The sequence below is a fragment of the Penicillium chrysogenum genome (assembly GCF_028827035.1).
Source record: "Penicillium chrysogenum strain IBT 35668 chromosome Unknown utg000002l_segment0_segment0, whole genome shotgun sequence".
In the NCBI taxonomy this organism is placed as follows: Eukaryota; Fungi; Ascomycota; class Eurotiomycetes; order Eurotiales; family Aspergillaceae; genus Penicillium; species Penicillium chrysogenum.
Window position 1 is genome coordinate 6,604,433 of NW_026622750.1, and position 22,087 is coordinate 6,626,519.

General features: G+C 50.2%; 7 protein-coding genes across 7 annotated transcripts; 2 read left to right on the forward strand and 5 right to left on the reverse strand.

Annotated features, from left to right (window-relative positions):
• Nucleotides 1-298: 298 nt before the first annotated feature.
• N7489_005736 (uncharacterized protein) lies at nucleotides 299-3,356 on the reverse strand (the record flags this gene model as incomplete). The annotated part of the gene is made up of 2 exons (XM_056711488.1): nucleotides 299-2,880; nucleotides 2,957-3,356. 2 exons carry the CDS (start codon nucleotides 3,354-3,356, stop codon nucleotides 299-301), a joined length of 2,982 nt encoding a protein of 993 aa, XP_056569909.1.
• A 10,206-nt stretch (nucleotides 3,357-13,562) lies between these two features.
• Nucleotides 13,563-14,878, reverse strand: N7489_005737 (MBL fold metallo-hydrolase; the record flags this gene model as incomplete). Its single annotated transcript, XM_056711489.1, has 4 exons — nucleotides 13,563-14,275; nucleotides 14,346-14,493; nucleotides 14,555-14,795; nucleotides 14,847-14,878. 4 exons carry the CDS (start codon nucleotides 14,876-14,878, stop codon nucleotides 13,563-13,565), a joined length of 1,134 nt encoding a protein of 377 aa, XP_056569910.1.
• Nucleotides 14,879-15,078: 200 nt separating this feature from the next.
• Nucleotides 15,079-15,654, forward strand: N7489_005738 (uncharacterized protein; the record flags this gene model as incomplete). Its single annotated transcript, XM_056711490.1, has 1 exon — nucleotides 15,079-15,654. One exon carries the CDS (start codon nucleotides 15,079-15,081, stop codon nucleotides 15,652-15,654), a length of 576 nt encoding a protein of 191 aa, XP_056569911.1.
• A 273-nt stretch (nucleotides 15,655-15,927) lies between these two features.
• On the forward strand, nucleotides 15,928-17,924 carry N7489_005739 (ABC1 kinase family protein; the record flags this gene model as incomplete). Its single annotated transcript, XM_056711491.1, has 2 exons — nucleotides 15,928-16,667; nucleotides 16,724-17,924. 2 exons carry the CDS (start codon nucleotides 15,928-15,930, stop codon nucleotides 17,922-17,924), a joined length of 1,941 nt encoding a protein of 646 aa, XP_056569912.1.
• A 182-nt stretch (nucleotides 17,925-18,106) lies between these two features.
• Nucleotides 18,107-18,634, reverse strand: N7489_005740 (uncharacterized protein; the record flags this gene model as incomplete). The annotated part of the gene is made up of 1 exon (XM_056711492.1): nucleotides 18,107-18,634. One exon carries the CDS (start codon nucleotides 18,632-18,634, stop codon nucleotides 18,107-18,109), a length of 528 nt encoding a protein of 175 aa, XP_056569913.1.
• Nucleotides 18,635-19,079: 445 nt separating this feature from the next.
• On the reverse strand, nucleotides 19,080-20,000 carry N7489_005741 (transcription elongation factor DST1; the record flags this gene model as incomplete). The annotated part of the gene is made up of 1 exon (XM_056711493.1): nucleotides 19,080-20,000. The coding sequence occupies one exon, from the start codon at nucleotides 19,998-20,000 to the stop codon at nucleotides 19,080-19,082; it is 921 nt and encodes a 306-aa protein (XP_056569914.1).
• Nucleotides 20,001-21,164: 1,164 nt separating this feature from the next.
• Nucleotides 21,165-21,804, reverse strand: N7489_005742 (quinone oxidoreductase-like protein 1; the record flags this gene model as incomplete). Its single annotated transcript, XM_056711494.1, has 2 exons — nucleotides 21,165-21,437; nucleotides 21,619-21,804. 2 exons carry the CDS (start codon nucleotides 21,802-21,804, stop codon nucleotides 21,165-21,167), a joined length of 459 nt encoding a protein of 152 aa, XP_056569915.1.
• Nucleotides 21,805-22,087: the final 283 nt, after the last annotated feature.

Consider the following 22,087-nt stretch of genomic DNA (forward strand, 5'->3'; position numbering starts at 1 on the left):
ATGATTAGAATCCCTTAGATTGACTAAGTGCCACTATTAACGACATACATACACGTAGAGAATGAAAACATGACTCTAGCAACTCGGAAGCAAACCACAGCCAGGGGGGGTAAATGAAACACACAAAGTCTATAATACGGGTAAAAGGAAGCAAAAAAACACGGGAGGCCTTTTTGACTCCCACGGCATGCATGTTCAGGTAGGTGGCACGGCAAAATTTGCGTGTAATCGCAGGGAGATAAAAGAAATTAGACCTCGAATCAGTAACGAGTTGCAAAAAAAGCTAAGGAACGAGCGTTTACTCGTTGTCCTCGATCTCCTCGGCACGGGCACCGAGGGTGTAGCGAGTCTTTCCTTCGGAGTCCTTCTCCATCTCGACGGCGAGCTTGGAAAGGTGAGCGATCATGTTCTCGATCTTGGTGTCAGCCTTGGAGCGGGTCTTGCGGCCAAGGTTGTCAAGACCAGGAACAATGGTCAAGAGGTAGTACACAACGGCGATGATGATGGTCACACCGATGGAGTAGGCCCAGATGACAACAACGGTGACAATGTCAACATCGTTGTTCTTGGAGAAGCCGGGGCCACCAGGGGTAGGGGGAGAAGTCTGCTCCCAGTCGGGGGCGAGCCAACCGAAGACAGCGAAGAGGGTGGCGAGGACATCGACGATGAAGATGGCAATGACCAACTGCCACGAGGGCCAGGTCTTTCCACCACGGGTGACGAAGATGAGCCAGTTCTCAGTCAGAGCAATCTCAAGGAAGAGAATCTCCTGGGGAGAACCGAAGTTCTGGATGATACCACCGTTCTCGAGGAAGAGAGTACCACGGATGATCCAGGTGGCGGCAGCGAGCAAGATTCCAAGAACAACGGAGATGACCCAGATCTTGGGCAACTGCCACTCGACAGGGCGGGCTTCGAAGTGAGCGTTATCGTAGGCAACGGCGATGGTGGCAAGATCAGCGAACAAGGCGATGAAGACAATGAGGGAAGAGTCGACAGTCTCGTTGATGATGATCATGGAGGTAACCAGGTAGATCTCGAGGTGGAGACACAGGGCAATACGGTACTGGATGTAAGCCTTCATACGCTGGAAAATCTGGCGGGCAAGCTTGATAGCATCGACGATAGTGGAGAGACCGGGAGCGAGGAAGACAATATCGGCGGCAGCCTGGGCAGCCTCAGTGGAACCCTCGACAGCGATACCACAGTCAGCCTTCTTGAGAGAGGGAGCATCGTTGACACCGTCACCAGTCATGGCAGTCAAGTGACCACGCTGCTGGAGCATCTCGACGACCTGGTACTTGTGCTCGGGGAAGACCTCAGCGAAACCATCAGCCTTCTCGACAAGGTCGTGCTGGGCGGAACCAGCGAGACCACCGTGGATCAGACGCTCAGAGTTGTAAACCTTGGTACCGAGGGCAAGCATCTTGCAAGTCTCCTTGGCGATAGAGATAGCGTCACCAGTAAGCATCTTGACGGAGAGACCGAGAACCTGGGCCTCAGCAATGGTGTGGGCGGTATCCTCACGGGGGGGATCGAACATGGGGTACATGCCCAGAAGCTGCCAGGGCTCACCCTCCTTCTGGACGGCGACACCAAGGGAACGGAAACCACGGCGAGCGAACTCAGTGACCTTCTCACGGTAGAGGACAGCCTCCTCAGGAGAGCAGTCGGACATGTTCAGGATAGCCTTGGGGGCACCCTTGGCACAAATGTAACGGACACCATCGCAAGTACAGACGGTAGTGATACGCTTGGAGACGGGATCGAAAGGAGTGTACTTCTCGGTAACCCAGTTGCGGGAGAGGATCTCACGGGCCTTGGGGTAGCGGCGGAGGGTAAGGACAGTCACCTTGTCGATGGGGTCAAGGTTCTTGATGTTGTGAGAAGAAGCAATAGCAGCGACGGCCATCATCCAGTTGACATCAACACCCTCCATGACGTAGGGCTCACGGATGGAAAGCTGGTTGGCAGTGAGAGTACCGGTCTTGTCAGAGCAGAGAATGTCGACACCAGCGAGGGATTCGATGGCAGTGAGCTTCTGGACAATAGCCTTCTGCTCGGCAAGGTAGGCGGCACCGACAGCGAGGGTGGTAGTGGTGACAACGGGAAGACCGACGGGAACACCAATAATCAGGAGAATCAGGGTGTAGTGGAGCAGGTTGTTGTCGCTGTGCTCAGGGGTAGCGATCTTCAAGTGACGGAAGAAACCACCAATCCAGGCGGCGAGAATCCAGAACATGACGAGAACGAGCAGAGAGGTACCGATGTTGTCCATGACGGCCTTGAAGTGACCAGAGTCCTGGGCACCCTGGACAAGGGCGGCGGTCTTACCGACGAAAGAGTGACGAGCAGTAGCAGTAACAATACCGTAGGCCTTGCCACGCTTGCAACCAGTGGTGTAGTAACAGACATCAGCCATGTACTTGTCGACAGCGAGAGATTCACCAGTGATAGCGGACTGATCACAAGCAATGAGGGAGACACCCTGGTGGGTCTCAACATCATCATCGTCATCATCACCGTGCTTCTCCTTGAGGTCGTCGGAAGTGGCGTTGGCGAGGTACTCCTTGTAGGCCTCGAACATCTCGGGCTTGGAGTAGTCACAGATCAGGCGGACATCGGCAGGGATAACGGTACCCTCCTCGACGATAACAATATCACCAGCAACGAGCTCACGAGCGAGGATCTCCTCCTCCTGGCCGTTACGGACAACGATAGCACGCATAGCGATATCACCCTTGAGAGAAGCAACGACATCGGCAGCCTGCTTCTCCTGGTACCAACCGACGAGAGCGTTAAGCAAAAGAATACCACAGATAACACCGAGATCGATCCAGTCACGCAGACCGGCAGCGAGGAGGACAGCAAGTTCCATAACTGTACAGTAACGAACACGTTAGTCGATCAATTGGCACAAGACGCGTCAATCGAGACGGATGTCAAAGCCACTTACCATAGAGAATGGGACCACGGAAGTAACCAATGAACTGAATGAAGATGTTGGTCTTCTCAGTGACCAGCTCGTTCCAGCCGGTCTTCTTGCGACGAGGCTCGATATCGCTGGTGCTCAGACCAGTGCGAAGGTCGGTCTCGAGCCAGTCATCGGGGGCAACGAAACCATCCTGGATACCACCAGCGGCCTTGCCACCGAACTTCCACCAGGGCTTCTTCTTCTCCTCGCCCGAACTCAGAGCACCGGCGCTCGAGGTGGAGCCACGACGGTTGTCGCGGGCGGTCGAGATGTACCGGTTGAGAGCAGAGTACTCGTCGAGGTTACCCTCGTCACCAGCCTCACGGTGAGGACGCTCACCATTTTCGACGTCAACAGCATAGGAAATTCTCCGCTCCGCCATTGTTGTTGCTTCGGCTCACACAGCCTTGGAACCCAACGATATGAGTAAAGACAACGGAATGACGGGTATGACAGAGTCGGAACAGATCCTATGTAAAGAGAGAAAAAGAGAAAAATGAGATGAGTGAAGGAAGGACTGTTTTATAATGGATTACGGGGGGTCAAAAAGAAGGAACCGGAGTGGGTTGGTGGATAATGAGAGAAAAGAGTGAGGGAAATAAAAAAAAGAAAAATTGTAAATTGAAATTGAAAAAAGAATTGGGAATTAAAAAAATAAATAATAAATTGGGGACCGATTGAAATGGGGGAGAAAGGTATTTTGCACGAAATCCCGTGTTTGTCAATCTGAGGGGGGAAATACTTCTGAAAATGGTTGCTGGGGAAGGTATAACCCAGGTACCTTTTTGACCCGCTCTGGAATCATTCTTTTCGGGTCATTTTGACTTTTTGGTATTTTTTGGTTGTTTTTCCGATGTTTTTTTTGTTTTTTATTCCCATTTTTTCTTCCCCCTTCGGTTTAGCGTTATGTGATTTCTTGGTCAATACCAGACTTTACCCCTTGCCCTACCCAGAAAACTCCAACCGGATACCCGGCTGCAGCCAGTCATCTCCAAGGCACAGTCCTTTGACACTGCACTCGGCTTAGCCCCAAAACATTGAAAAAACCTGATACCGATACCACTCTCCCTCTGGAGGTCTCTGCTACCGGCAATGACCTGCCGAGTTGGCCTCCACAGACATCACTTCCGTATGAAATTGGTACGGAGTACCACAATTTTACATGAGTTTCCATGCCTTAGCCGATATGCCCCAGTTCTGACTATGCGCGATTTTTGTGTCTGGGGTCATTTCGATCCTTACTGTGTCCCGAGACCCCAAGACATAGGGAAACAAAAAAAACAAAACTAATGGAATTGGTACAGCGAATCTGATGTATTCCGATTTGCAGTTAGGCAGGTTAGCTGTTTAACGGAGAATTCACGGGCATGGCAAAAGGAATAGACAGGAATGCCCTTGCAGGAGAATGCTCCTCTAATGAGCGACATGGTCCGAGATAGCCCCAGGATAGTCCATTGATACGGATACGTTTTCATTTACCCTACTCCGTATGTAGCTACGGAGTCGGATTACATTATGTATAGTTCAATTTTCCCTTCTCGACCGAGTCCGGCTTTCACCCGTGGACAACAAAAAATGCCACAGTGACTATGGTGACGACAATATCGCATGGCCGTCACACCCAACCCATTTTAAACATAGCAAGGGGTCCCGGAAGCGGTAGATTTTGATTTTTTATTGATATGTATGCCAATGCTATTGGAAGCATGCCGGGCCAACGAAAATTACACTGTATCTGACAATAAAGTTACAATTCTTACCATTATGTCATCAATTAGCTAATTTGCTCCTCCTCCAACTCTGGTATCAACACGCACCCTGTTATTATTTCCACTTCCCTCGCTGAAGCTGCCTCGTTCGTACCTCTTGCCACGGTCGATCTCTGCCCTCTCTTTTCCGCCCCCCTGGCCTCGTGGAGAGCGTCCCCAGAAGCGTCATTTAATTCGGTGCCCCTCACTGGTCGGCACGACCGCAAAAGTCCCCGCCGACTAGCACCTTGTAATAACTGGGCGGCTTTGATCGAATCATCGGGTGCAGACGCCGGCCGATGATTTCATCGTGGTTTGATCGCCGACGATGTTCCCAAGCACTGACTCTAATATGGTCTCCTTGTACAGAGTACAGCTGGAATGCTCCATGGTATCTATATGGCAATCATTCTGGCTTTGCTATGTTGTGCAAGATGGCCTGGTCAAGATGGGGAAATTTCGATGCTCATATGGAGTCCTTCGTAGTCGCTTTAATTATGATAGACTATTGTTACCCTCCCGGCCAGCACATAGCTCCATTGATCGCCTGACAGTGTGCATGGCCAAAAAGACAAAATTGCCTTTGGTCCAGCAGGGAACAAACCTAGTTCGCGATGTCAAAAGGGTGCCCTGCGGGTAAATCCTCGACAAAGTATAACAGGGGTCATCGGATGCATGTTATTGGGGTGATCCTCCATGACTGAACCTTCTAGGGATCACACCAAGCTTCCCGGTGTATGCAACATAATAAGGCTGAATGCCATTGGATGAGATCTCGTTTTCAAATCACAATGTAGTAAACAGTTTCTGGTCAGCCAGTGCTTTTATTTGGTCAATCGGAAACTCTAGAATGACAGCGATATTCCCATACTTTTGAAAGAGAAACACCCGCACCCCGGCTTTCCGGTGAGTGCCCTTGGCAATTCTTCCCCAGAAGACCAATCTCCTCGGGGCTGGGGTTTCCCTCGATCGTGCACGCGCCGTTGGCGATGGACAACGGCGCGGGAGAGTCGAGATCAATATCCCGAGTCTACGCGATCTAGACAAATTCCTCCTCTCGTTCTCGCTCCGTACATCGTACAATAATATAGAGGCGCTACTATCGATCGAGTACGGATGGCTTGCGATAATCCCTCAGACAACCCTGTCGGTCATCCCGTCTCTAGTATGGACTATGTACTCCGTACTTTGTACAACATATACTTTAATCAAAGGCGCCCGGCGCTTTACGCGGCAGACGTGCCGTTCACTATGCGAGCCAATTGCGGGCATCTGAACGAGAGGAAATTATGGAGCTCCCGAGTCTGGCCGTGATAATATATCAAAAAAATATCACCTTCCATTCTAGAGCCGTACTCCGTAGGAGCTATTGGTTTTGCCGTAAAAAGATAAAGAAAGAGACCACAATCCCACTTTCTCTATCCCAGTGTCGTCACTCTGAACCCCCTGTCTCATCTCTTCCATATCAAAGGAATAGCTGCAAAGACAGATAGCTCTTGGGCCAAACTCTTTCGGGAAGCCGGCCGCGAGTGGAGTCTGAAATCCGCAACTGACCCCTATTCGATGCAACGCTTACGCTTCGTCCTCTTGCAGCCCCGTGCGAGGGTGAGGGAAAAAAAGCAACAAAGGGAAAATGAAATTATGGAAAATGAAAAAAGGTCCAATTGAGTTACGATTATTCCGGGGGATTCTCGCCGTTTAGCCTTTCAAAAATCCCACGTCAGCCAAGCCCGGCTGGCAGCAGTGCACGATCCGGGGGGAGGACTGTCCTCAGCGCCGCCGAGGTCACTGGATGACCCTGCATCGAATTTTCTTTGATGGATCAGTCATTTGGACTGGGATATTGGGCCATTGTTCTGGTTAAAAAAAAATTCTGTCGGGGCCCACGACCTTTCATATCTCCAAAAACCGAGGCGCATAAGTGGAGAGCTCTGTTGGACCCCAATCGAAAATGGAAAAATGGCTCGGGCAATCGAAGCGTCGAGAATTACAACATAGGAAATTATTACTTTACAGAGCATTTCTCTTCCCCCACGCTGTGACCGTGGATCATGCTGTGGGACAATATCCGCCGTAGGAGGTAGATTGTACTACACACACGTGCACAATATCAAAATATAATGTCATGGCCCAAGTCCACAATCCATTTTGATTTGGAGAATTTGAAGTAACCGTAGCCTCGCCATTATCGCTGATCTTTGACTCCGTAGCCGTGGAGTAATGCCAACCTTTTCAATAATGCCAATAATATAATAGACGTAACAATAACATTCGGGGATTCACGGTATGTCCGTATATGGTTTTGGGGGAGGGGGGCTGGGAACATGTTTCACGATCTCCTATCCCATCGGAAGCTACACAATTACCCCAAGAACAACAACCTTCCACTTACCATTGTACTTGGTACTCCGTACACGATTTAATCTATACGTGGCGAATCACCCATGTCTCCTCGGTCGGACATGTGCTTTACGTAGCCGCCAGGATCCCTCTACACGTGAAGCACGATACGACGTCTACCGGGAGAGATATGAGGATCGAACATTCCTCGTAGTGTCGGGCGATCGCGCCGCTGATGCCGTCTGGTTTGGAGGGGTTGATCTGGGGAAGCACCGTAGGATCAATTCCTGCTGACGGCGAAAGCACGGCCTTTTCCGATTGTGTCTTCCGTCCTGCATCATGCAACAAAATGCCTCAAAAATCATTTCGCGTTGCCCGAGTAGATGATTGCCACTCCGGACCGGACCGGGGGCAACTGGAAAATTATGATTCCATTGCTAACTATCGTAAAGGACGGTGAGCACGGTGAGGCCGAGATGTAAAATGCTGCGTGCAGAGTAAACTAGAGGCTGGCCCTAATGGGGTTTCGGTGCCGAGTGATCATACATTTCTCGAAGTGGACCCAGTTCGGTGCGTGTGGTTATAGATTTAGGGTGTTCTGGACGTCTTCTAGAAGGCTTCCTGGACGTGACTGTACCATGGATGCATTGCAGCTTACGCTGCATGTGGGCGTGAACGGGATTTTTCTTTTTCTGTTTTTTTACCCTTTTCCCTTACCTCTCTAATCGACGGATGTCGGCACAATGTGAATTAATGTTCATAACGTCCGATGATAAGAATAACAGTATCACGTCATGACTCTTATCATGCCGCTTTCGCTATGCCTTTGTTAGACTAAGCCAAATGCTATTATTACCACATACTTTGAAAATACCCGGAAATATATGAATCTTTCCAATTCGGGTAAAATCCGTGCAGCGAGATTACCTCGGTCCCCCACCAATCATACCCCTTAGAAACAGCTGACTCAGTTAATTACCGTACCAGGTCCGGGTGGATTTCCCACTGAAATACGTACCAAAACATGTAAATTACCCCCGGCTTGGACATGCCGTCGACGGGTGTCCTATAGGGATAGCCCTGGAAAGGTATGTCTATTGTGGGAGTATAGGTATAATGTCAGAACAAATGACGATGAGGACACACAACCTAATCTCCCCGGCCAAATCACCTAAATCCAGATCCTGAATCCACACTATTGCCATTGGCATTACTTTATCGACGTCTACTGGCCAGGTGTCAAAGACCAAATCTCCTAGTACGGTCTTGGCTTTCGCCTCGCAGCCGTGTACCTACAGTAGCGCGCGTAGTGCGATGGGACAGGCTTCCCTCCACGAATCAGATGTCTTTAAATACGCTTAGAAAAGCTCCCACCATCTGAATCAAGCCCTCACCGGTGGGCGGACCCACTGAATGATCGCCCGCCTGCCAAATCGTTCCTCGATTACGGAGTATACCTTACCACATACGGTGTATCCTAGTACGCCTAGCTCCGCGTACCTGGTACGGTCAGACTTGGTACTCCGAGGACTTTTGCCGATCCCAGATCGTGAGGCATTTTCTGTCGCTTTCTAGCCCATTTCATTCACACCGACAAGGGTTCACGTTATTATCACGTTTTTGACTAAACTGCCAGCTGTCCGCGGAGGTCCTTCGTCTGACGCTTTGGTTAATTTGTCACTCGTCGTGCATCATGCATCCATAGATCATGAATGTTGCATAAATCTATCATGATACCAAAAGTACCACCGTAACTGTTATTAGCCAAATTGCGGTTCGCCAAGCCCAGCTTTGTTCACCCCAGAATTTCCCTGCCCATGGAGAAACAAAGGCCGAGGAGAAAAGCAATGCTAAGACAAAAACGCGGGTTGAATTGTCGCGCAAGTCGACTCCGTGCACAGGGTTACCTCACCCCAAGCCCTATTTAGGAATAGTGTCATGTTGTTCCCGCACTTGCAGGAGAGCTCGAAGCCTTTTGAAACGAGATATACGCTGTCTACCCGTGTTTAACGCATGGAAATTGAAGCCTAAATGCAATGTAACAATATCCCTCTCTTTACATCACGCGGAGTCCAGGATTGTCCGGAGTAATCTCCAGAGTCGGCATCGGAGAGGAATGACGCTGTGCCTTTTCCGGGGGATGATCATAGCTTGCGAAATGATTATCACCTCTCTTTCACTTACGGAGTACGGAGTACGTAGTACGGAGTACGTAGTACTCTGTATTATTCGAATTAAACAGTCCCTTCGAGCCTGGAATAAGAAACTACAACATAGTACAGCCCCGCGTCTGTGCTTTCTAGACTATTGCGCGCTCAGGCTTGAAATTATTCTTACCTTAAGCAGGTAAGACCCCGAATATTGAGGCTTCTCACTCGAGACATATCATTGGACCAGAGACTCAGGATTATGTCGGACCCCTCCCGGTCTTGGCTTGTGTTATGTGGCCTCTGGCCGAGGCGCAGAGTCGGCCAGTGTCGGTGATCCCGTGTTGAAACTCCGACTCGGGCGACGCGGCACGCGGGAACTCGGCACGCAGTTTCAGTTGAAGTTGCCCAGTGGTCTTCGTACATATCAAATTTTAATTGCCTCATTGCCAGTTCATTGTTCGTTTCTGGTTCTGACGTCGCCGTCTTGCCGGGTAAATTGTCATTTTCTTTGTTTATTCATAATTTATGGTCTGGCGCGCCACCAAGTAATAGTGCGAAAATTAGTTGATCAGCCCTATTCAGTAAGTCAATTGTGTACTCTGTACGGAGTACGGAGTACACGTCTATTATTTTCGACTTGGATTGTGTGCATACGCTATAGTCAAGATCGTATACAGCATATGTTACACCTTTCTCTTGGCCGCATACAAACCCTGTGTCGATCAGATCTTCGTACATGTAATCACCTACGGGCGCGCTCCCAATACGAATACGTACAGTCCGCTGAAAGCGAAAAGCGAAAACGGAAACGAACAATGGCCAACATCCTGGCCGAAATGTCTTGCTGTCTCTAGCTTCGCGGTTTAACAATTTGATTAAAATAACTGTAAACCCGAATCTTTTGACCCGTGTTTAAGATAGACCGGGGAGATCGCACGGAGAAACATGCTATCCCAGGTAGCTCGTGTGATCACACGATCATTCCATCTAAGCCTTTCCAGGATAACAATGATGATAGCAATGATGACATACAATATCCAGAGCCACCATGCCATACCCAAAAAAGCAATGAGTAAACAAACACCCACACCTCTACATACTCCGTACTAAGATAACTCACGCGACTTTGAGTCATAGCCTAGAGCCATAAAACCAGATTACCCCCATCCAAGACAGACCGCATGTTTAGATAGTCTTCCCATTTTGGTCGTGATCGACAGGAGAACAGACACCCCACACTCGACGCGAACCTTCACGGCTAGCAAGTGCTATTTCAGGGATCAAGCAAAACGGATATTATCCGCGCTTGCTACTTTCCCATATAGGGCAGTTGCACATCACTATTTACTGGGATTGGCGCGATAATCCGGTGTCGGGAAGGGTTCGTGCTATCTATCTACATTAGATGGGGAAATAACAAATCAACATTGAATGCAAAGACATGCTATGTCACTTTGTTGTTCTTCCCCCTGTGACGCAAGGCAAGTATGCACAACATACAGAACTGACACAATATTTACCCTCTTTAGTATGGCTCCGGGGTAATCCATCGTCGAATAGTGTCTCCCCTGTGCCCTGTGCGAGAGATGTTATGGGGTAGGTATCCCGAACTACCCGGTACGCGAAAACAGTCGAGTCTACAATGCACACGCTCCCTATCTCCCCGTGCTGCAGCGATGTACTCAATAATTGTATGTATGGAGTATCGATATTCCTCTTGGCTGTGTTATATCGATACAATGAAACACAGAGCGACTGCTTCGACCGAATTAAACGTTACAGTATTGCGTCTCGGACTGGCTGTCACTGCCACTCGAGCACCAGTGATCGGCGGTGTCCACGATAGGATCGGAGGCTATAAAGGTGACTGTGGTGGGATGAGATGTGGTATAGCCGTTGCTATTTGCTATTTAATTCTCTGTTGCTATTGTTAGAAGGTGGTATAAGACTGCCTGTTAGGCTACGATATATATTTCTCTTCGTATGCACCTTCGTGCGTCGGCAGATCTGCATAGCCACCGTTAAACTCCCCGGTCACCCAGTGCCGATTGTCAATCTTTACCAGCGCCTGGTTTCAATCTCGGGGGTGGAGTCGAGGGTGTATACTATAACTCAAACGCCGTTTCAGTGTGGTTTTATTGTGTTCCAGGTCTTACATGTACTGTACCTGGGTACTGTGAGCTTGTCCTGGGATACCTTGTCCGGAGATGCCAAGCAAAACAGGGATAGATTCGTTGGGGATACTGGGGGATCGACATGCTGCCTGGAGTGCTGTGTGTGTTACAGTCTATAGATAGCATTCGTCGCAGTGAGTGGATGGATAGTGCAACGATAGCACCAATGTGGGATTAAACTCCATGATCGACGATAGCCAGGCAAAGCCAAGATCCAACAACAGAAGGGGACGGCAATTGTGTTCGAGTTTCACTGCTCTGTTTCATTAGAGTTTCTTGGCTAAGCAGTATGTACACTGGGCATTGCCTATTTATGAGACTCGGAACGGGATGCATGATCGACTTGCATCCTTGTTCTCATTGTCTTGGTATATCAATAGTCCGATGTGATCCGGAGTCTCAATGACATGCATCGTCAAATACGACCTGCCCCATAAGGGAGGAGTATACAGAGTGATGCGTATCGCATAGATCGCACCTGGGCGTGTGTCCAGCTACCACAAAGAGAAGGGAAATTAACCAGGAATCATCGACAAGTCCAAAAATCAATGCGCAAATCATCCCGATGATTGCGTCTCATCCCTGTCTCCTTCAAACAATCAACCTTGGCGCCAAAAGCGAGGACCGACACTATTCAAATATGTTCTTGGCGTGAGTCTACATTATTATACCAAGGACGATGCGATAAAGTCATTGAATGATGTCAAGTATCTTTTCCTTATCGCACCAAAGACCATGATAGGAATTTCCCCCCCTTGATCTGCTGATCGCCCTCATCTTGTACCTGTCCACCGACGCCAAGCCACACCGTGCATACCTTCCTCCCGCATTATCGCCTTGGCGAGCATTTGACCTCTGACCAGCCCCTTTTTCTCGATCGAGTCGGCGTGAGGTCATGGATTCGAGCTTCGGTGATCGTGGGGCGGGGTGGAGAGGGGAGGGAGTCAACCAGCGCAAGGGTGGTGTTGGTACGGAGTAATGCTTGTTGTGTTTGCGTCTTGGCGGGGGCAGTGTGCATGCTTGTACTGCGAACGGGGTACAGAGTCATGCAAATCAGTACATATGTACTCCGTAGGGACGTGCTTCTTATCGGAGGTGTCGCCTGTGAGGGGCGTGGCGCTGCCAGGGGCGCACATTTAGATTTGTTCATGTCGCTATGCCAATGCTTGGGCTGACGCTGCCGCTGAGGGATTTTCTCCGGCCAAGACGAGGCCTGACTGTTTTACTTGATATTTGTATGCTGTGCCTCTAAGATTCGGTAGATATCTACTTCCAAGGGATCTTGGCTGTAGAACAATGCACAACGGAGGTGGAAGATTAGTCCAGCTGACCTCGGGCGTCCTTGGGCGTCCTTGGGCGTCCTTGGGCGTAGTTACTGCCCTGGAGGTTACACTGTATCCTATTTTGTATCTCGTGGATGGTGAGGCGGTTTTCGACTTATCTAGACATGGATACAGGACTAGGCGTGCACGGAAGTACTTGGACATGAGGTTGCGAGATCAGTCAAGACTTGATGCTGTATTGGATATAACTTATGTCTGCTTTGCATTGTTTCTGGGACATATATATTGAAATTGTTTCGGCAGATATGTGATATTATATATCACTAGGAACCGAGTCCGATAGACTGGAAGAAAATAAATGTTGTTAGCACACAATTGCTCCTGGGTGTAAATATATATCAGGTTCGACTATCCAACTACAGATTTCATGCGGCTCCAAATTTCTTGATATAATATATTATTGAGAAAGTGTATTGAAAATTTAATTATTTCCCATCATATATATCATTGGAATCTGTCATAGAACCTGGCACTATAACCAGGCTCACAAGCATCAGCGCCTACTTGACTGTATCTGCTTCAGTATCATTATTATTAGCATTATCATCTGACTACCTAGTATCATAATCCTAGAAACAGTCATCCGCATCTATCCCGCATTCTTCCGATCGCAGGAAAATGCAGCAAGGAGATAGAGTGATGTCAGGAACAAGAATCCGATCAACAAGTTATGCCGAGCCGATGACGAGATTGCCCCTTGATGAGACTCGTTGCTCCGAGCAACCCATGCCATGCGGTTTCGCACCAAGACCCTGCATCCACGTGGAGAATGAGCCTGTAAGGAACGGGTTCAAAGAGTATCAATGTATCAGATGAAACTAATACAACACGAATCAGAAAATGATTCTTGATCCTACAGTGCAGGGTACCAATGACCCGGGCATGTGTTTCTCAATCGCAAACTTGGCCCGCCAGCCCGAACAGTGACCCGGCATGAGCACGGCGGGATCGAGCCCTTTGAGATCGGCTACTGTGTCTTGTATTTGGTCCGCATCGCTTGTGGCGAGATGAAATCCACCCACAACGGCGTGAACAGGTACCGTTCCACCGGTGAGCTCGACGGCGTGTTTCGTGGTGTTGACTACGCCAGCGTGGCTACATCCAGTGAAAACCACAAGTCCCTTCCCTGAAGAATATGTTAGTTCAATAAGCTTGTGTGCCGGGTTTAAGAGGCATATACCCTTGAGGTTACATATGAGCGAACGCTCATCAACGATGACTTCGTCAGAGAACCAATCGCTCTCATCAGGATCGTATCGCACTGCATTCTTCAGACCTGTCTCGTACGGCGTCACTCGTGGGATCTCCCCAGAGACTAAAAAGAAGTTATCTAGCACAGTGTGTGGCTCGCTCCGCTTATCGACCACCGCACCTGCATTTCCAATCTCCTCAAAGGTAGGGTCAGCCTGGAGGGAAATAATATGACTGGGCAGAGAAATGCCTCTGTAAACCGGTCGGTCTGGGTGCAAGTCCGCGACCAGGTCTCCAGAGCGGCTTTCGGCTCGTTTGGCATCGCTTATCATGCGGATTGCCCGCAGAAGACCACCTGCGCAAAAGTCAGAACAGCCCAAAGGGAGTATGCGTCCATGTGTCCATTTCCATTAAGGATAACGAACCGGAGTGGTCTCGATGCCAATGCGATAGATGAATCACTTCCACAGATGAGAGATTTGGTCGCAGCCGTTTCACGTTTCTCTCCCAAGCTTCCTCTTCGGGACCAGCATCGAAGAGAATAGTGTGCTTCTTGCCGCTTTTAGTGGCAGTCTATATAATAGGCTTAATATCAAACCGTATCCAAGAGTCTACTGGTAGAACATCGTCTTACCACCAGAATTGACAAGCCATGTGCTGCGCAGCAGACATCTTCTAGCCTTAATTCCTTGCAGGCATCCCCGCGATCTGTCAACGTATGCTTCGAGCCCATGGCAATTGCCCCCAGGTTCCCCGAAACTTGAACGGTATCTGGGGCTGGGGGAGACAGCGGATCCAGCTCATTGTCGATGATAACAATAGCTTCGAGGGAGTCCACCTCTTCTAGGTTTATGGGCATTTCCACAGAGTCGTCACTAGATATATAGTTAGTGGCTATCAGGGCAAGGGAAAGGAAATAGATATACCTGAAAGGATCATGGCGAGTATCCAAATCCATTTCAAGATGAATCCTATCTGGTCAGCGAATATCAAAAGATGACAGAAGTTCCGAGTTCTCCACAAATGCGGGGGAATCAGATCTCACCTCCAGCTCTTCCCCTGACCGAAAAAGAGAAAATAAGAAAACTAGAAGACCTCAGTCGATCTCGGTCTTCTATTCCTCATCCTCTTCCGAGGTCGTCTTCTCCATTCCACATAATGCATATTTTCCTCGATCGCCTCTTTCTCGTCCTCGTCCTGTTCTTCTCCCCCGTCACAGCAATCGGCACCTCATGCTTCAAAGTCGTCTCCGCGCTGGTTAGCCGACCGGGATACCTTTTCGATAAATTCCAGAGTGAAATCTGTGATGCTGGATGCCAGCCGACTGTCCCTCACTGGGATCTATGGACGCGCAACAACACCTTTGTCCCCGCCGTTCGCAGCCTGGTGCAGCGCATGAATGTCCCACACAAAGAAGAGGCTTTGTTGAAGATGGGCGACAATGTTGCCCTCAGCATCAAGGAAAGCTGTGGACCAATGCTGGGTGGTGGAGTACATATCTGCTCTGATTCGGAGACACTGGCTGGGTTCGGCAACTGCTTCAAGCGCAATTTCCTCAAGGCTTCGATCAAACATCTTCCTGCTCTGATACCAATGGCCTCGGATGAATCGTGCAAGGAACAACTCAGGTTCTTGGAAAGCGATGAGCTGTGGGATACTACGATCCCTCAGAATATGAGGGATTATGCGAAAGTGTGTGACAGTTTGGGGCCTTATGACCATGATGAATTATGATTCCTATCTGGATGCAACTGTAAATAGTGCTATACATGTAATTAATATCACATATCACCTGGTGTACATAGATAAAATAAGGGCATTGCTGAATCCCTCCGACTCCGACTCCACGCGGAGCTACCGCGGATGACGACAGGGCCGAACATCTCCAGGGCTTACTTGACACTTAACACTTGACGTTTCTCACTACTCTGTCTTCACCTCAGATCAGACTGGATTTGATTTCCAACGCCATGCAGTGATTCCGCATCCGCCTTTCCGCAATTCCATATGGCGCACGCGACCTTCCTCCGCTCTCTGCGGCCCACCGGCATCCGTCCCTCCATCTGGCGCCCGCACCGACATGTCCATTCAAGCCAGTTCCAACCATTCGTGCCACCGTCACCAAGCTCCCTGGGCAGACCAAAGGAAGCAAAAACATACAAACGAACCATCAAATGGTTACGTCGAATCATTTACGTCTCACTAGCAACAGGCGTCGCGTACGGCATCGACAGCCAGTTCTACGCCTCGTCGCTGACCCGGACAGCCCGGACCTTTTCCCTCGGCATCTTGGTCGCCCTCGACTACAAAATCAATTTCCGCCCGCACCCGCCACTGGCCAGCTCTATTGGTGCCGTGCACGCCCGCAACGCAGAGCGGCTGTCAGACCTACTGAGACATAATGGCGGCCTCTACCTGAAGATAGGCCAGGCGATTGCGATGCAATCAGCCATCCTGCCCCCCGAGTTCCAGGCAATGTTCTCCCGCATGTTTGATGATGCGCCTCAAAATGACTGGAAGGATATTGAGAAAGTCATCCGTGAGGACTTTGGCAAGTCGCCTGAGGAGGTATTCGGTATCTCGTTTACGGGTGCTCCTGACAAGGGCGTGATGGAACGCAAAGCCCGAGCCAGTGCCAGTGTTGCTCAGATCCACTGGGCTCGTCTGCAGGATGGCACCGAGGTCGCGATCAAGATCCAAAAGCGGGAGATCGTGCAGCAATTGGCATGGGATCTCTGGGCTTTCAAGTGAGTTGTTCGAGTTCGAGCCGTGAGGGGATATTGTGCTAACATTGAAATTATAGAGTCGTGACCTATATCTACAGCAAGATGTTCGACATCCCCTTCTACAGTCTTGTTCCCTATATCAGTGAGAGACTCTCGCTTGAAACAGACTTCGTGAATGAAGCAGACAACTCGGAGAACATGGCCAAGCTCGTAGCCGCTGAACCTCGTCTGCGAAATCGCGTGTATATTCCTCGTGTGTATCGCGAACTGAGCTCGAAGCGCGTCATGACTGCCGAATGGGTAGAAGGCGTACGGCTCTGGGACAAAGACGCCATCACGCGGCCCTGGCGCGGCGGCTGGGGCCAGGGAAGTCCAGGCTGTCACGGTACACCGCTTGACCGGCCAGAGGGAAATTCCGAGGACCGAAACCTGAGCACGTCGAGGACCAAGCCGGACCGCACTTACTGGCGAGGCCGCAACAACCGCGGTGGACTGGGACTGTCTCTCAAAGACGTGATGACAACTATGGTAGATCTGTTCTCCGCCCAAATGTTCCTGTGGGGATACGTCCACTGCGATCCGCACCCGGGCAATATCTTCATCCGCCGCAAGCCATCCGGAGAGCCAGAGCTGGTTCTGATCGACCACGGTTTGTACATTCACATGGAACCCGGATTCCGACACGAATACGCGCGGTTCTGGAAAGCCCTTCTCACTTTCGATAATCGCACGCTGGGCGAGATTGTCAAAGGCTGGGGCGTGAATAACCCAGACTTCTTCGCGTCAGCGACATTGATGCGCCCCTACAAAGGCGGGGACATGTCTACGCAGCGCGGTCTCAAGGGACTCAGCAAGCGGGAGCGTGCAGAGCGACACTACGAGATGCAGCAGGGGATGCGCAAGGCGATCCGCGATATACTAGGCGATGAAACCAAGTGGCCACAGGAGTTGATCTTCATCGGTCGCAACTTGCGCATCGTCCAAGGGAATAACCAGTTCCTGGGCTCGCCGGTGAACCGTGTTAAGATTACTGGTATTTGGGCTTCGCGTGCGCTTATCGAGTCGCCGGATCTGCCGCTGGCCGAGAAGATCCGTAACATCGGTCGCCATTTTATCTTCCGTGTCGTGCTGTTTAGCAGTGATATCTTCTTCTATTTCACCAAGGTGCGCCAATTCTTGCATCTGGGTGGTGGTATGGAGGATGATATAGAGGCCCAGATGCAGAATATGGCTAAGGATATAGGGGTGGAGCTTAACCACAGCGTCTTCGAGGGATAGACTGCCCCAGCCTTATAGAAATAATGTGGCGAGAACGGCAGAGACATGGTATAGAATACGCGTATACCACCTGGACGCTATGTAGACCAGAGAAAAATCTCCCAAATAATGAAACTCTCCTTATGATTGGCACTACCTCCGGGGTGTATCTTGGCTTTTGGCTGATCTACCTATATATCTTCTTACGCGATCCCCTCCTCCGGCTCAAAATCCTCATCACCATCCATTAGATCCCCCAATCTCCCGCATCTAGCAAGGTAAGCAGCCCCGGTATCCGCCCAAACATGATACTCGCAAACCGCCAACCTCCCCGTCTCCCCGGACCCACCACCATCAGCAGCAAGTTTAATGCGATAAGCGAACGTCTCGTCCCATGACTGCTGCGTCTGCTTCCAGACGAACGTTGCCGTCCCGCGCAGCGAAACAGCCATACAGCTCGCATCAACCACCCAGCTCTCCTCGGGCTCGAAGACCATGTTCTTGATAGATAGTAGGGAGGAGAGAAGCTCGAAGTAAGTTGCTATCCCATCCTGACCGGTGAATTGGCGGCCTAGAAAGGGAGCTAGTTGCGGGAGACCGTGTTCGTGGACTAGAGGTTCTGGGAGAGTTGTGAAGGTTGAGAGGAGTTGATTGGGGTCTTTTTGGTTTGGGTTTGTTAGGGCTTCTAGGAAGGCATGGATTGGTTTTAGGAGATCTGGGCGTGTGATCATATTGGGGAATCCTTGATGGCTTTGGAGGTGTTGTGTGATATTGGGAGGATTGGATATATGGAGGTCTGATAGCGGCGGTGGTGACATAAATATGACGTTGTGTTGATATCTACATACGGTTTAGGTAGTATCGCAACAACTATTTATGGAGGTAAGACTTCAAATGCTGCGATCGATCATTGGGATATCTGGATTTTGGTAGATAGCTCACGGATGTTTTCTATTTGCCCAGACGAGCTTCGCTCCCGGAAGGGAAACAGATGTAGAGAGAAGAAACTTTGGAAGAAATCAAAGGCCCACAGTAGAACTCCAGCGTCGGCTTTCACAGCTTACGCTTGATAAAAAGAATCAAAACACGAAAAAGAGAAAAGGAAAGCAGAAAGAAACACCAGGTCCCAAGAATAATACATTTCCGCTCCCGCAGCTCCCGAACGTCCCCCCGAGCTCACTGCCGCCAGGACTTGCCGCAGTGCAGACAAGTACAGAACAGGGTCATCGGTTCATCAGCCGCACGAGTCTGAGCTTCGGTGTAGGTAACCTTGCGCTGGCCACACTTGCCGCACTGCAAACTCTTACTGATACTGCGTTCCTGCTGGGCAACCATAGCCTTGTCCATGTTCTCCTTCTGAATCTTGGCATCCGCCTCACGCTGTTCAACAGAGCGCAGCTCGTCGTGCGACATGCGCACGAATTGATCAGCGGTAATCTCTCCCTCGATAACACGCACACGCAGCTTCGGGTTGGACTTGTTCTTCAGGTTCTGGAAAAGACTGCGGATCTTCGTGCGGTATTCCTCCTTCGTCTCCGGTCCCAGGTACTTGTAGGCGGAAACCTCCACTGCAATGGCGCGCGATAGAACAACCTTCGGAGGCTCGGTCGACCCAACACACAATCCATCATACATCAGCCCCGTGCAGCTGTCCCGCACTCGATTCCCGGTGTGATTGATCTCCGCCCCGTCTGCCTTCCAGGTTCGCTTATCCGGAGGCACGGACAGCTTCGACGCCTTGTCGGAGGGTGTAGCAGCGGCTGGGGTGGACGCCCCTGTACCGTTTTGCGCTGGTCGCGGAGAGCCGCTCGAGCCCCGACTGGCTGCTGAACCACCACCCTGCTTCTGCTTGTTCACCTCGGTCCGCCACTTGGAGACAATCTCGCTGGAGAGCCGCGCGACTTCCGGAGACTTGCTTTGCTTGAACTTGTTGACGATGATTCCGATGCGCGTCTGTCGGAGGAGGTCTTCGGTTGCCCGGACCCCGGATTGGATATCCTTCAGGAGGCCCAGAATCACGGCTGGAGGCTCGTTCGATGTCGCGGCCTTGCCCAAGGCCTTGGCCTTAGCTTCAATCTCTTTGGCGTCCATCGCCATGGTGTGCGGGGTAGAGGGATAACGCGACCAGAGTGCTTGACGAGGGGAATAGAGGACCGGGAAAGAAAGTTATAGGCGACCTATAAGCCACAGCTGTCAGCATGTCATTTCAAAGGCTTAGAGTGCAGGGTGTTTATAGGCCCCGGATGCCGGCGCATTCTGCAGAACCACAGCAAGCACATTTGTCCCTATGGGATCACTGATCATGGAGCACACATGCTTTCACCGGATGTCACACAAAGCATGGCTTTCAAAAAACCCCGCTATAGAGACTCATGCGGGAGAAGGTGGTACGCTGTCAATTTGCACGTGTCCACCTTCTCCTTCATTTGCTCTCGGAGACTCGACAAAAGCAAACAGAGAAACATGAAAAGAATGAAATGAGAGCTGCTATGCACATTACACCAAAGAAGTAATGGGTATTTGCGCAATAACAAGATGTAGTGAGGGGTGTTTTGCGTGGGCACTCACCTGGGGATATTTCACGGTCGCGTCAACGATATAGAGTTGCGAGATGGGGCCTGTAAAGAGAACAGAGAGCGGAAAGGCGACAGCAATGGAAGCGCCCGGAGTGACAGGTATGGTAGATGGGATATGTCAAAAGCGACAAGGTAAAGGGAAGTTGATGAGCTGCGCTGTCCGAAGTTTGCGCCAAGCCTTTCCATTTTCGGAAATTCTTTTTGCAATTTGCAAATGTATATGAACCCCATTGGGATCATCCCATCCTGTGCAGTCTATAAAAGGCATTAGCTTTGCTAGTTTGAATAGAACGAGTCTCCTCCATCTCCCTGTATGACCCCTCGATACGCGAGCAGACATGGAGGCGTCACGTGTAGACAGGCTTAAGAGCACGGCCATCTTTGTCTTTCGGATATTTATCTCCTAAGGATGATAACATAAACCAAAGGTAATGGCATTGGCTAACGCAGTGGAGGATAGATGATGGAGAAGATGAGAGCTAAGAGGAGCTACCTAGGTATCAAGTCTATGCATAGGTTCTTTTAACTCGCGGAAAATGGTACGCAGAAAGAGTGATATAAAAGGAGGCTGACTGCTACATGAATAAAAAAAGGTTAGATGCCTGTCTGTAATGCCACTGGATGATTGAGAGCCCATGCTCTCAACCAAAGTTGGTGAGTGAACTCATCGAAGCAATGCTTGCAATCATGGCGCAACGCAAGCCCAAGATTTCCGCAGTACCTTGACGCTCAGTGAGTTGAGAACAATATCAACACCTCTAGGGAAAATGCGCTTGACTCCCCGCGAGAAGCTCAAGTCACGGCTGGAGAAGATGTAGTCTTCAGGAATTCCGAATGTCTTCATGATGAATTCTTTCTTTTTGATGCCTGACAGAGCCACAAAGACCTCGGCTCCCTTCACCTTTGCGTATTGAACCGCAGCCTGCCAAATGCCACCAGAGGCAGCGTGAATCAGGATCTTATCACCAGCGCGAATCCGAGCAATGACTCAAGGAATAGATCACTGTTCCATAGATGACCGGCAGTCCGGCGATTTCGAAGCTGAGACTTTGGGTATCTTAATCGCCAGATCCAAATGGATGCGACTGTAGCTGCACGAGATGCCCATTCTGCCCGGGAAAGGATATCCAAAAAAATACCACTCGATCTCCTGGCAGGAAGCCCCCGACGGATGATCCAATCGTCCGAACAATGCCAACTGGTTCGTGTCTGAAGCCTGGCTGGGCAATTTCTCCCATGGCCACCAAAAGATCCTTAAAGCTGAGCCCAACAGCGCAAACATCGCTCTCAATTCGATACTCTGCCAGTGCCTGTTCGACATACATAATTTTTCACCCGTGTTCCACATAAGGCTATCGACGCCTGGGTGAGGACTGGTCAATCTTGCACGGGAGCCCATGTGCATATTTCGGTCAACTCTGTTGGTTCGAAAGACCGGACTGATCCATTCTTTGCTGGTAGCATCAATCTTCTTCTGTCTCTAATGGCTTTTTGCCGTCTGCTGAACGTCCCTTATGAGAGGGTGGCAACTTGACTGTGGGGTGGTGGGGATGGCAGAATAAAGAAACAGCCTTGCCTCGCATCTACATTGACGTGGTAAAGGAGTGG